This window comes from Nematolebias whitei, chromosome 18 (genome assembly GCF_014905685.2).
Source record: "Nematolebias whitei isolate Nwh7 chromosome 18, NemWhi1, whole genome shotgun sequence".
Lineage (NCBI taxonomy): Eukaryota > Metazoa > Chordata > Actinopteri > Cyprinodontiformes > Rivulidae > Nematolebias > Nematolebias whitei.
The window spans coordinates 40615356-40627408 of record NC_056515.1 but is presented as its reverse complement, the minus strand read 5'-3'; the positions used below and the strand labels follow the sequence as shown (position 1 = coordinate 40627408).

Genomic DNA, 12053 nt, shown 5'->3' with positions numbered 1-12053 from the left:
TAAAAAAAATAACAGAATATAAAAAACAACTAAATATATAAAAAAAATAATGGAGAATATATAAAAAAAACCAACTAAATATATAAAAAAATAACTGAATATAAAAAATAAAATGTATAAAAAAAAAAAACAGAATATAAAAAATAACAAAATGTATAAAAAAAATAACAGAATATAAAAAAATAACAAAATGTATAAAAAAAATAACAGAATATAAAATATAAAAAATAACAAAATATATATAAAAAAATAACAGAATATAAAAAATAACAAAATATATATAAAAATAACAGAATATAAAAAATAACAAAATATATATAAAGAAATACCAGCAATAAAGTTCTAAACAGGTCAGGTTATACATGTGTGAAATGTTTTAATGTGAAAACAAAGTGTTTATAATAAATTTTATTGTCCTGTGTGTAGAAAGGGGAGGAGCTGAAAAGTTTGATAGCTGCAGGAAGGAAGGACTTCCTGTGTTCTGTGGAGCTCCTCCGTGCTCAGGTCTACGACTGAAGGGGCTGTCATTCCCCGATCTGTAGTGCACGTCCACGTCGCACGGATCGCGCTCGTTTATGAATAAAAATTTATAAATTTACTTAGAAAAGTATGTGCTCCATCTCCACCAACCTTCAAATTTACGCCACTCGTCTCTCTGTTACAAATCACTGGTTAAGATGATCTGCGACGCATTAGCGCTGACCCCCCCACCCCCAGCCTGGGCTGAATGAGGAAAAGCCTGCGAGATACAGAATGAATAATTTTTATGGTGGAACGGCGCCGCTCGTGGTGAAGCTGCAGATCATGTGAACCATGACGTCAACATGTAACAGAGATGGAGTGGAGTGAATGAGCAACATGAAAATCAGCAGAGATGGAGCACAAACTTTTCTAATTAGGACGGTTCTTACTCATAAACTGAATTATACTGGTGCATTTTCTGCTGAAGAGGATTATTATTTAATGTCTAAGAAAACAAACTTTAATTTATGTAAATAGTTTAATTTTGAGACGTTTATTTTGTACAGTTAATAAAAGTGCCTGTGTGACAACTGGGACAAAGCTTTGAGTCAAAAATATATTTTTATTGCGTTAGGGAAAGAACAAAAATATTGAGATCTATCGTGATTTATCTTAAAATATCAGAATATTAATTTAGGTCCATATTGTCTGAGAAAACATGAAGTTAGCTGTTTGAACGTACTTTGAGGCGTTAAAAAATCCAAACGTTGGCGTGTTGTTGGAAGGAGTCGTCGTCTGCAGAGGAGTACGTTCTGCTCGTCGTGTAGTCCGCGGTCAGCCTGGACGGGTCCTCCTACGTACGCCGCGCTCTGCTGTCACGGATGATGCTGAAAACTATTTGACTTCAGCCTTGACTAGATTATCTCAGTAATATTTTAAGGGATCTTAATTCTTTTCAAATGATGGAATAAAATACTGATGATTTTTAAAGATAAAAACACTCAAGTGTGTGATTTGTGGGACGTGTTTGTCCAGCTATGACAAACAGATTTAGTTTTGTTTGTGGATGTAACAGCAACACGAGACGTTCCTCCCCAGCGGTGACAGAGCTGCCTATCTGATCGGTGATGGCGCCGGCGTGGGGAAAGGCCGCACGATCGCAGGGATCATTTACGAGAATTACCTTCTGGGCAGAAAGAGATCTCTTTGGTAAATAACCGGAAGTTCTCTTGGTTTTTCCCACTGGCGTACACGTCTATTCCAACTCTAAAACTTGATTTTAGACATGATTACATGTCATTTTCCTTCCTCTTAGGTTTAGTGTTTCAAATGATTTGAAATATGACGCTGAAAGAGATTTAAGGGACATCGGAGCAAAGAATATTCAAGTTCATTCACTGAACAAGGTAAACCTGGTGTGTACGACGAGACCATTCCGAGTGGTAACTGGCCAAAATAACTCACCTGTTCATTTTTCAGTTTAAATACGGCAAAATCTCCTCGAAGCACAACGGCAGCGTGAAGAAAGGCGTAATCTTCGCCACATACTCGTCTTTGATAGGAGAGAGCCAGTCCGGAGGAAAATACAAGACCAGGTTCCAGCAGCTCCTCCACTGGTGTGGAGACGACTTCGACGGGGCCGTATCCTTACAGGCAAACTTTCTGACTCGTCACAGTCCATGCTCAAATAGACCTAAACAAGACCAGCATCTAGAGTATGTGTCGACTTTAACTGAATGTCCAGATTGTCTTTGATGAGTGTCACAAAGCCAAAAACGTGTGTCCCATCGGCTCGTCCAAGCCCACAAAAACTGGGCTTGCAGTGTTGGAGCTGCAGAACAAACTCCCCAAAGCGCGGGTTGTGTACGCCAGCGCCACAGGTCAGTCGGAGCTTAAACAACGTGGATCAGAATCTGCAAACGGGTTCAAATGTGCTTATTTTAATTTGATGTAACATGTAGGTGCCTCTGAGCCACGAAACATGGCCTACATGAACCGGCTGGGCATCTGGGGCCATAAAACACCTTTCAGAGAGTTTGGAAATTTTATTCAAGCTGTGGAGCGAAGGTAAGTTTTACTTTTTTATTTGTCGAGTTGAATTACGGTACCTTTTTAAACGTGTGGACCTGCGCGTTGGGCTGATTTCAGAGGCGTTGGGGCCATGGAGATCGTAGCTATGGACATGAAGCTCCGGGGCATGTACATTGCAAGACAGCTGAGTTTCACCGGAGTGACGTTCAAGATCGAGGAGGTTCCCTTAACTCAGCAGTACATCACCATGTACAACAAGTCTGTGAAGCTGGTAAACACTCGCCTTTTCAGCACTTGGCTTTAGTTCCTGACGGTTAATGAGCTGACTCCACGGTTCCCTTGTAGTGGGTGACTGCACGGGAGAAGTTCCAGCAGGCTGCAAACCTCATGGAAGCAGAGCAACGCATGAAGAAGTCCATGTGGGGTCAGTTCTGGTCTGCCCATCAGAGGTTCTTTAAATACCTCTGCATTGCCTCTAAAGTCCGCCGGGTGGTCCAGCTCGCCAGAGAGGAGGTCCAGAACGGAAAGGTAAAACATTTAGCGTGTAAACATTTCAAATCAACAATCGGTGGTACTGTGAACTTCTGGTTTTGGCTCTCGTGTCGAGGTTCAGACGCCTCTGGCCTTCAGGTCGCCCCGCTGTTGGCATGAAGCTGCACAGGGAGAGTCAAGACGTCCGAGTTTTAAACCCTCGTTTCTAAACGTTCATTCACTCTGCAAACCAAAAACTTCAGGCGAGGGAACAGTTTCCTGTTGTGATGAACCGCAGCAGCTGCTGCGACACGTCTCATGAGATCTCCAGTGTTTCTCCTAGACAACTTGGCATGGTGGGGCGCTCGTCTCGACCGTGATTTGTGTCGGGGGGGGGGGGGAGACGCAGAGCCACGTGTGAGCTGCGCACCATTTGTACCGACAGTTTGGTTCCAGCATGAGGGTTCAGCGTTAGCGCTGCCTTTAGCTTTTTAGCTAGCATGGCTGTATTGCACGCTGCTAGCTTAGCGCTACCTCAGTGCAGACAGTTGGGTGGGGGTGGGGGAGCATCGGTTCTGTTGACGGGGCGCCCCGCCTGTATAATAGTAGGGAACTCTGGATCTCCCTTCATTTATCTTCACACCAAGATTGAACAAAGTTTGATTCATGAGAAACCGTTTTATTTGGGCGGGGCCTATTCGTGGAGGGGGGGGCTTTACCTGAAGCTCAGATCATGACTGCAGATCGTCGCTCATCTGTAATGACCTTGATGCTCTGAGTCCTGGTTTTCAAGGACTGAATCTGGTCCCAAACTTTTACAGGGAAATCTAAAAAAGTTAAGTCGGGTCCTCTGGACGTTCAAGAAACAAAACGAGTTGTAGAACCGTTTCGTCTTTCATCCGAAAGCCTTCTACTTTTATATCCACAGCCTAAAGGTCAAGGTCAGATAATAAACAAGGTCTCTGCTTGTCAGAGCTTGGACATCTGTTTGTTGAGGAGCAGATAATGTGGCACGTGCGCTCTTCATATAATTGTGTTCTCGACCGGCCTCTGGTCGTGGTGCGTGAGGTTGAACGTGTTCGGCGCTGGTGTCACCACAGCAGTGGTTGTATTCTCAGAGTGTTCGTTGCTGAGCAGCCTCTTCCTGTCCAGTGTGTGGTGATAGGGCTTCAGTCCACCGGTGAAGCGAGAACACTGGAGGCCTTGGAGGAAGGAGGAGGAGAACTCAACGATTTTGTATCAACAGCAAAGTATGCATCGACTAAAAACAATGTTTTTCCTCCTAAAATGTAAATGTGGTTGTAAATATTTCGTGTGCGTTGTCGTTCCAGAGGTGTGCTACAGTCCCTGATCGAGAAGCATTTTCCTGCTCCGGACAGACAAAAACTTTACAGCTTGCTGGGGATTGACCTTTCAGCCAAGAAGACGCAGTCCCTCAAAGACGCTGCCCCAGAGCCGGAGCAGAAAGGGAAGAAAAGGAAAGGTACCGTACTCTCGGGTCTATAAGCCGCCACTTTGTTCACAGACTTGGAGCACCGTGGCAGCTTCTACAACGCTGCGGCTAATTTATCAAGCTTTGTTTTATTTGGTGCTAACGAGCTTCATGCTGCCAAAAACATTTATCCTCATCACACCCGGGCGCTCACAGAGCTGTCTGATACACTTTTGGGGGCCGGGGGATCCTCATGACTCAGTGAGACTACCTCATTGGTTCATTGTGATTGACTGCTGGTCACATGACCTCAGGGAGGGATTATGGGTAAAATTTATGTTGATTGTTAATCATTTCAGTTACCTGTTTATCATTGTTCTTTTAGTGATTAATCTGTTGTTGTTAGTTTGTGTTCGACTGGGGCTGGGCGATATGGACCTAAATTAATATCGATATTTTAAGATAAATGGCGATATATGATATATATCTTGATATATTTTTCTTTCCATAAAGTTGTAACAAAAATATATTTCTGAGTCGAAGCTTTGTCCCAGTTGTCACACAGCTTAACAATAAATAATAATAAATGTCTCAAAAATAAAATGTTTTTCCTGCATAACAAAAACCAAAAGCACATCTTGTGCACTTAAAATTTAAACAGAACGCATACAGAGCAACCATAATGAAAGGCTGACTGCTCTTTAAAAGTCTAATGAAGTACATTCATCCAACCTTTATTCACCTTTATTAAGAAAGCGGTTTGAAAGCCCACATTGTTGTGTAGTTGGCTTCTTTACGGAGCTCAGTTCTGATTTTCTCACCTGATGGGAACCGAGGGGCCTCGTCTGTGAATTAGAGGAACAGAGACCTTAAGAAACCCCTACTGTTAAGGTGGTGAGGTGTGATGTCAATCTACATGTGTGTGTATCTTTTTCCATTCATTCAACCTTTATTTCTACAGGTAAATCCCACTGAGCCTCGAGGACTCATTTACAAGATGATCTTATCTCACTCAGCCTTATAACCTGTATCTCTCACTCTCTGCTCTTTGAACTGAGAAAGTTCCTCGGATGAGGAGAGAAACGTCTTCTGTCACAAATAAAGTCCAGTTGTTTTTGTACTGAACACTTTTAAATCGGTTCTGTTTGATTACGGCTCGTTTCTTTCTGAATTTAAAAGTTTCTATGCTCTTGAATGCACCGCTCTGTGTAAACAAAGTTTCCATCTGCGTGTCAAAGTTTTTTCCTCTCCCGGCACAAGACGGAGCCTTGCAGCTTTGTTGAAGCAGCCACCGAGAGGATAAGGCTCAAGTGAAAGTAAAAGTCTGGTTTGAAACTGCTGTATAACACGTCGTCCTGTGTTTGTGTTGCTGCCAGGTCCGGACTTGAAGAAGCAGCAGAATAAAAGGCCGCGCAAACATGGCGGCCTGTCAGGCACGAGTTCGGAGAGCGAGTCGGATGAATCTGACAAAGAATCCGGTAAAGACAGCGACGACAGCTTCAAATCTGTCAGCTCAGCGGACGAAGACGACGATTTTAACCCGTTCAGAGACGAGTCTGACGACGACGAGGAAGACGGTGAGTTTACTGACGGGACTCCGAACGTGGGACTGAAACCTGTAACTTACAGAAACTGTTGTTCTTTAGATCCGTGGCTCATCAGGAAGGAACCCAAGAAAAGGAAGGAGAAAAACAAAAAGAAGAAGAGGAAAAGCATCGATCCAGATTCCATCCAGAGTGCCCTGTTGGCCTCCGGACTGGGCTCCATCAGACCCGGTTTTACCACCTCGGTGACCCCCAGCACGCCAGCCCCCGGTGAGCACGCTGCGTCACGCTCCCAAGTCGACATATCATTCCCCGAGTCAGGCCTGTGAGGGTTAATCAGTGATTTATTTGTGTTGATAAGTCAAGACAGAGACTCAGGAGAGCTTTCTGACGAGTCAGGACTCGGTGGAACTCGCCCAGAAAATGAAGAAGGAGCTGCTGGAGCAACTGGAAGAACTGTCTGAGGATCTGCCTCCCAACACGCTCGATGAGTTGATCGATGAACTGGGGGGGCCGGAAAACGTGGCTGAGGTAACCACTGCACGTCTCTGCCCTCGAATGTTTTTATTAGACGGCTGACTGGGATCTGACTGGGATCTGACTGGTCAACGGTTGTTTCAGATGACTGGACGTAAAGGTCGAGTGGTCAGCAACGACGACGGCAGCATCACGTATGAAACTCGCTCCGAGCTGGACGTTCCGGTGGAAATCCTTAACCTCACAGAAAAGCAGCGCTTCATGGATGGAGAAAAGGTATTCGTCACAGGTGGAGCTGAACCGGCTGCTCTTCAAGCTTTGAAACGTCGTCTGGCAACGTTTGCTCACGGTTTTTTACAGTCTGCCGGGAACGTTTGTTCTCCAGCAGGGAGACACCGGCTTCACAAAGGAGGCTCCAAAAGATCTTGATATTCATGGGGGTCCTCAGTCTCTGTCCTCTGACCCCCCAGGGGCTAATCTACAGGAACAAAGCTCCGTTTATATGGACATGTAAAGAGTTTATATGGTGTCTAGGTCCAGCAGTCACTGCCAGTCCATCACAGAGACACCTGGACACGTCTCCAGTCCATCACACAGACACCTGGACACGTCTCCAGTCCATCACAGAGACACCTGGACACGTCTCCAGTCCATCACACAGACACCTGGACACGTCTCCAGTCCATCACACAGACACCTGGACACGTCTCCAGTCCATCACACAGACACCTGGGGATAATTTTGTTTTAAAAAGTTTCTTTGTTCGTCAGCAGAAACTCCGACAGAAACTCGTCGAACTTGTTTTGTTTGTGGAGAAACTTTTCTTGAGACCTCCTGGTTCAGCTGCGACTTCGGGTCTTAACGACTTTTAGCTCAGATTAGCGTCCCTGGGTTGTCATGGTAACCAAGTAACTGGCTGTATGGTTGTTAATTTACAACTTCTGCGGTGATTTGAAGTTGATGTTGGTGAAGATTTCACATGACTAATGTTTGAAAATAGTTTTGTTTGTAATTCCTCCAGAACATCGCCATCATCTCAGAAGCTGCCAGCTCAGGAATCTCCCTGCAGGCCGATCGGCGAGTGCAGAACCAGCGGAGGAGAGTTCACATGACTCTGGAGCTGCCGTGGAGCGCCGACAGAGCTATTCAGCAGTTTGGTCAGTAGAAGATGAGCACCCTTTGGATGCATCTTCACCATGAACTTATGTTGCTTTACTTTTTCAATACGGTTAACTACAAACAGAAGCTCTCCGTTTCAAACGAAATGCTGTCGGGTCCATCTGCAAAAATACTTTCATCTATTCTTTTCTAAAACCACGTGCACGGTAGGGTTGGTCCATAGATGAAACCTTTATCCCCCATCGTCCAACAGTCGACTAGATCTTATGTTTAAAAATCTTATTATTTAATTCATAAGGGGGCGGAGCAGCAATCGTAGTTCTCATTAAAGCAGCGGTGAGACCAAACCCATCAAATCCACACGTTGTTCTGTGAGGAGAAACTTCTGCGAAGCGTCTTTACGCTCAAAACGTCAGAATATCGTGGAAAAGGTCCTTTTTTGTGTCAGTTGCTTCAAGTGAAACTCGTCAATCGCGCAGCTTCGTTACGCCGAGTGAAACATTTCAAGCCTTTATTAAGTTTGATGATTATGACTTGCAGACAATAAGAAGTCAAAACTCAGTTGTTTTTACAAAAAAATGGAACTTATTTACAATTTTTTTTAAATACACCTGTATTTTATTTTGTTTCTATTTATTTATTTTGTAAAAATTGTCTGATTGTCTTGTTAATTTTATTTAAAAATCGTTGTTTATTTTTAAAAAATCTTTTTTTTTTTTTTTGTTTTTCTTTTCTGTGCTTGAATTAACCGCAATTTTTACAGAATTGTAGTTTATCATAAAATAATTTCGAGTACAGCTGATATTTTATGTCGATATCGTCTTTTGGGGACATATTAGTTATTTTTTATTTTATTTTTTTATTTACGCTTTATTTATCCAGGTAGTCTTATTGAGTCACAAGAACTTGTTTTCAAGAGAGACCTGTTTGGGAGCAGATGGGGGTGGAGGGGTTTAAGGGCCTTGCTCAAGGGCCCAGAGTGTGGCATATGAGGGTGGAGGCAGATGTGCTTCACCTTTCCCACCCACATTTTTATGTTGTCAGTCTGGGGAGTCAAACCAATGACCTTCTGATAACACGCCCACCTTCTCAAACCTCTGCACCACCACTCCCCCAGGGTGAATTGACCCATTATGTGCTGATATAAGAACGTCTAAATTTCACCCCTAAAATTTTGGAACCAGCTGTAATTATACAAAGTAACCAGCAGAGGGCGCATCAAGACAACTTTCAAGTCATGGCTGTTCACTTAAGTTTCACTTTCAGCGCAGCGGAAGCAGCGAGAAACTAAATACTGTGTAGCATATTTTACTGAACAGAGCATGGTGAGTTTATTTTAACTGATCTGTAAAATCAAACAAATCAACAATAATAAATTCTCTTCAATCCTCCAACCCGCTTGTCATTAGCATTAGCTACGTGCCTCTCAAGTTAACAAGCTAACATTTAGATAATCTAAACAAAATTTATTTTTTTCAGTGTAAAGAGCAAAAACACACTTGCCTGTTGCACAGATATAAAAAATCTGTTCTGCATGCAGTCTGCAGAATCTAATGACTAATGGACTTTTCCCAAAGCAGTACTTGAATAGTGGACGACTGCAGCAGCTGGTAGTATGTCCTGGTCAGTAACAGCAGAAAACAACGCCGAAGCATCCGTTGTACACAAACAGGGTTTCAGAAGAAAAAAAAAGTATTAAAATAGACGTCTATGTCCGACCATTAAGCAGCTAAGTTGATGTGTGTCCCAGTAAACTTTAAGAAGCTCCCAAACGTAAAACCAAAGTATCACCAAGTGAGCTAATATAAAACTCAAAGTGTAGAGATGGAGGTTAAAAAGAAAATCCTGAAAATGCATTATGATGCGACACTTGTGGGATCGAACTTTGCATTTATGGTCAGTTTCCCCCTAAGGAACACGACAGAGTACTGAGGTTACAGGAACCGTCTGAAAACATTCTGACACAATGGTTTTTTTAAGATTTTTAAGCTTTGTAATGAACCATCGTGTTTACTGATCGTACCAGAAATTAACAAATAAATAAAAACAAGACAAAAATAATGCATGGCTGATAATTGAAGTAGGGAAACTCAACGGTCACAGCCGTGCACACAACAGGTGATGATTTCCAAAGGTGGTCTGCGTAGAATGCAGCCACGTGGCAACACGTTGTTGTGACGAGTCGTCGTGGTGACGAGTCGTCGTGGTGACGAGTCGTCGTGGTGACGAGTCGTCGTGGTGACGAGTCGTCGTGGTGACGAGTCGTCGTTGTGACGAGTCGTCGTGGTGACGAGTCGTCGTGGTGACGAGTCGTCGTGGTGACGAGTCATTGTTGTGCTGCAGGGAGAACGCACCGGTCAAACCAGGTCACAGCTCCAGAATATGTTTTCCTCATATCCAAGCTTGCAGGAGAGCAGAGGTTTGCATCGATTGTCGCCAAACGACTAGAAAGTCTGGTAGGTACCACGTGGAGATGAATGACTGTTCTGGAGAAAAGTACTCTTCTTCTCAACACTTGATGCGTTTTTGTTTCCAACAGGGAGCTCTCACTCATGGAGACAGACGGGCCACAGAAACTCGAGACCTCAGCAGGTTCAACTTCGACAACAAAGTGTGTGTTTGTAGGAAACGGGTCTTTGTTTTCTTCCTTGCCCACAATCATTCATGTTCCGTTCTCTGTGCAGTACGGCAGAAACGCTCTGGAGATCGTCATGAAGTCGATCGTAAAGCTCGACTGTCCTTTAGTGTCTCCACCTTCGGACTTTAAAGGGGATTTTTTCAAAGGTACGATTCATACCCGTGTCCTGATGGATTAAAATCTTCTAGATTTGAGTCGAAGTCCTTTTCTTAAAGCAGCTGTTTGTTCTGCAGAGATTCAGGGCGGGTTGATAGGCGTGGGTCTCATCAACGTGGAGGACCGCTCCGGGGTGCTGTCTCTGGACAAAGGTGACGCTGGAGCAGTTTCCCCTGACCGGACAGGTGACCCTGTGGAAACGTGTCATCAACTTTACTTTGCCGTTGCAGACTACAACAACATGGGGAAGTTCCTGAACCGTATTCTGGGCATGGAGGTCCACCAGCAGAACGCCTTGTTTCAGTACTTTTCTGACACGCTGGCTGCCGTCATCCAGGAGGCCAAGAAGAACGGCCGATACGACATGGGCATCCTGGGTGAGCCGGCGTCCTATTACTGGTTGCTGTGTCAACCTCACGTTAATTAAACATTAAAACGACTCCTCGTCTTCGATTAGACCTGGGGTCCGGTGATGAGAAGGTGAAGAAGCTTGACTGTAGAAAGTTCCTGACGCCGGGGTACACCGCGTCAGGACACGTGGAACTCTACACCGTGAGTCCACACGTGTTTCTGCACCTCGTTAAAGTTTACTGCAGAATCTTGGTGTGACGCTCTGATTGTTGCAGGTCGGTGTGGAGAGAGGAATGTCTTGGGAAGAAGCCACTCATGCCTGGGCCGAACAGAACGGACCGGACGACGGCTTCTATGTGCAGGTCGGAACCGAGATTCAGAACGTCCTTCGTAACGTTGGACATTAAGCTGCGACACATTCAAGTGATCTTTTTACCACACAAGAATTTAGAAGCTGAAGCAGCAACGCCTGAAGTTTAAAGGGCCACCAACACCGTGCACATCATCACCGTGCACAGTTCAGCCACCAGGCCCTCGAAGAGTTTCTCCTGAGCTTAGATGATGGCAGATGATTCTCGTTTCCTTTCTTCTCACTCGTGCATTAAAGGATCTGACTACCTGCACATTTAACAAGTTATTTCTCTAACAGCTGTTTGTGACACGTGAAAACTTTAAAAGTTGTGCGTTACGTTCATGGCCCGTTGTTCAGCAGCACCGTGGTGACGTGTGTAAAATATTCCCACCAGCTGCACATCTACCAGGCTCTGACTTCACTTTGTGATGAACTTTCAGCTGAGGAACAACAAGAAGACGTCCATCCTGATCAAAGAGGTGAACACCAAGAAGAGGCTGTTCCTGGTCTACAGGCCCAACACGGGCCGGCAGCTCAAACTGGAGACGTACGCAGACATCAAGAAGAAGTTTAAAAAGGTGCTTGGTCTTTTTGTTTTTAGAACAGCTCGGAGGGTTTATGAGCTGATTCATTGGTTTCCTTCTTTCAGGTGTTGTCAGAAGATGCAAAGCAGCACTGGACTGACCAGTACCAGTCTTCAGGGAAAATCTGCTCTCATGCATACTGGTGTGTGCACGTCTCACACGAACATTTATTATTCTGCTTCCTGAGAAGCTTCAGTGGCGCAGAAGTTGATGCAACGTCTCGTCGCTCTGCTAAACGTAGACAGAACAATAAACTCGTGACGAGAACAAACGTTTTGGTCCAACTTTGAGGACTGTCAGCGGCTGCAGCCCCCAATCTGAGCTGTGTCTGTAGACCCCCCCCCCACCTGCGCTGGCCTACGGGACCGGCCGGCGGAAGGGCGGAGTGTAGATCCCGGTGGTCGCCGTCACGTAACACACATAGGCCGCCTGCACA

At 44.6% G+C, this 12053-nt stretch overlaps 1 protein-coding gene across 1 annotated transcript in view; it reads left to right on the top strand.

Moving 5' to 3' along the window:
- Positions 1–12053, top strand: part of sbno1 (strawberry notch homolog 1 (Drosophila)) — a 30130-nt gene that overhangs the window by 14740 nt on the left and 3337 nt on the right. The window contains exons 9-31 of the mRNA XM_037691952.1: positions 1538–1671; positions 1778–1868; positions 1942–2103; positions 2207–2342; positions 2424–2529; positions 2611–2764; positions 2839–3021; positions 4117–4214; positions 4296–4447; positions 5773–5973; positions 6043–6210; positions 6302–6471; positions 6562–6693; positions 7439–7574; positions 9880–9992; positions 10076–10147; positions 10221–10320; positions 10408–10482; positions 10561–10707; positions 10788–10882; positions 10957–11043; positions 11474–11611; positions 11683–11759. Of these exons, the coding sequence (XP_037547880.1) occupies positions 1538–1671; positions 1778–1868; positions 1942–2103; positions 2207–2342; positions 2424–2529; positions 2611–2764; positions 2839–3021; positions 4117–4214; positions 4296–4447; positions 5773–5973; positions 6043–6210; positions 6302–6471; positions 6562–6693; positions 7439–7574; positions 9880–9992; positions 10076–10147; positions 10221–10320; positions 10408–10482; positions 10561–10707; positions 10788–10882; positions 10957–11043; positions 11474–11611; positions 11683–11759 (2927 nt within the window). The remainder of the gene's footprint in view (positions 1–1537; positions 1672–1777; positions 1869–1941; positions 2104–2206; positions 2343–2423; positions 2530–2610; positions 2765–2838; positions 3022–4116; positions 4215–4295; positions 4448–5772; positions 5974–6042; positions 6211–6301; positions 6472–6561; positions 6694–7438; positions 7575–9879; positions 9993–10075; positions 10148–10220; positions 10321–10407; positions 10483–10560; positions 10708–10787; positions 10883–10956; positions 11044–11473; positions 11612–11682; positions 11760–12053) is intronic.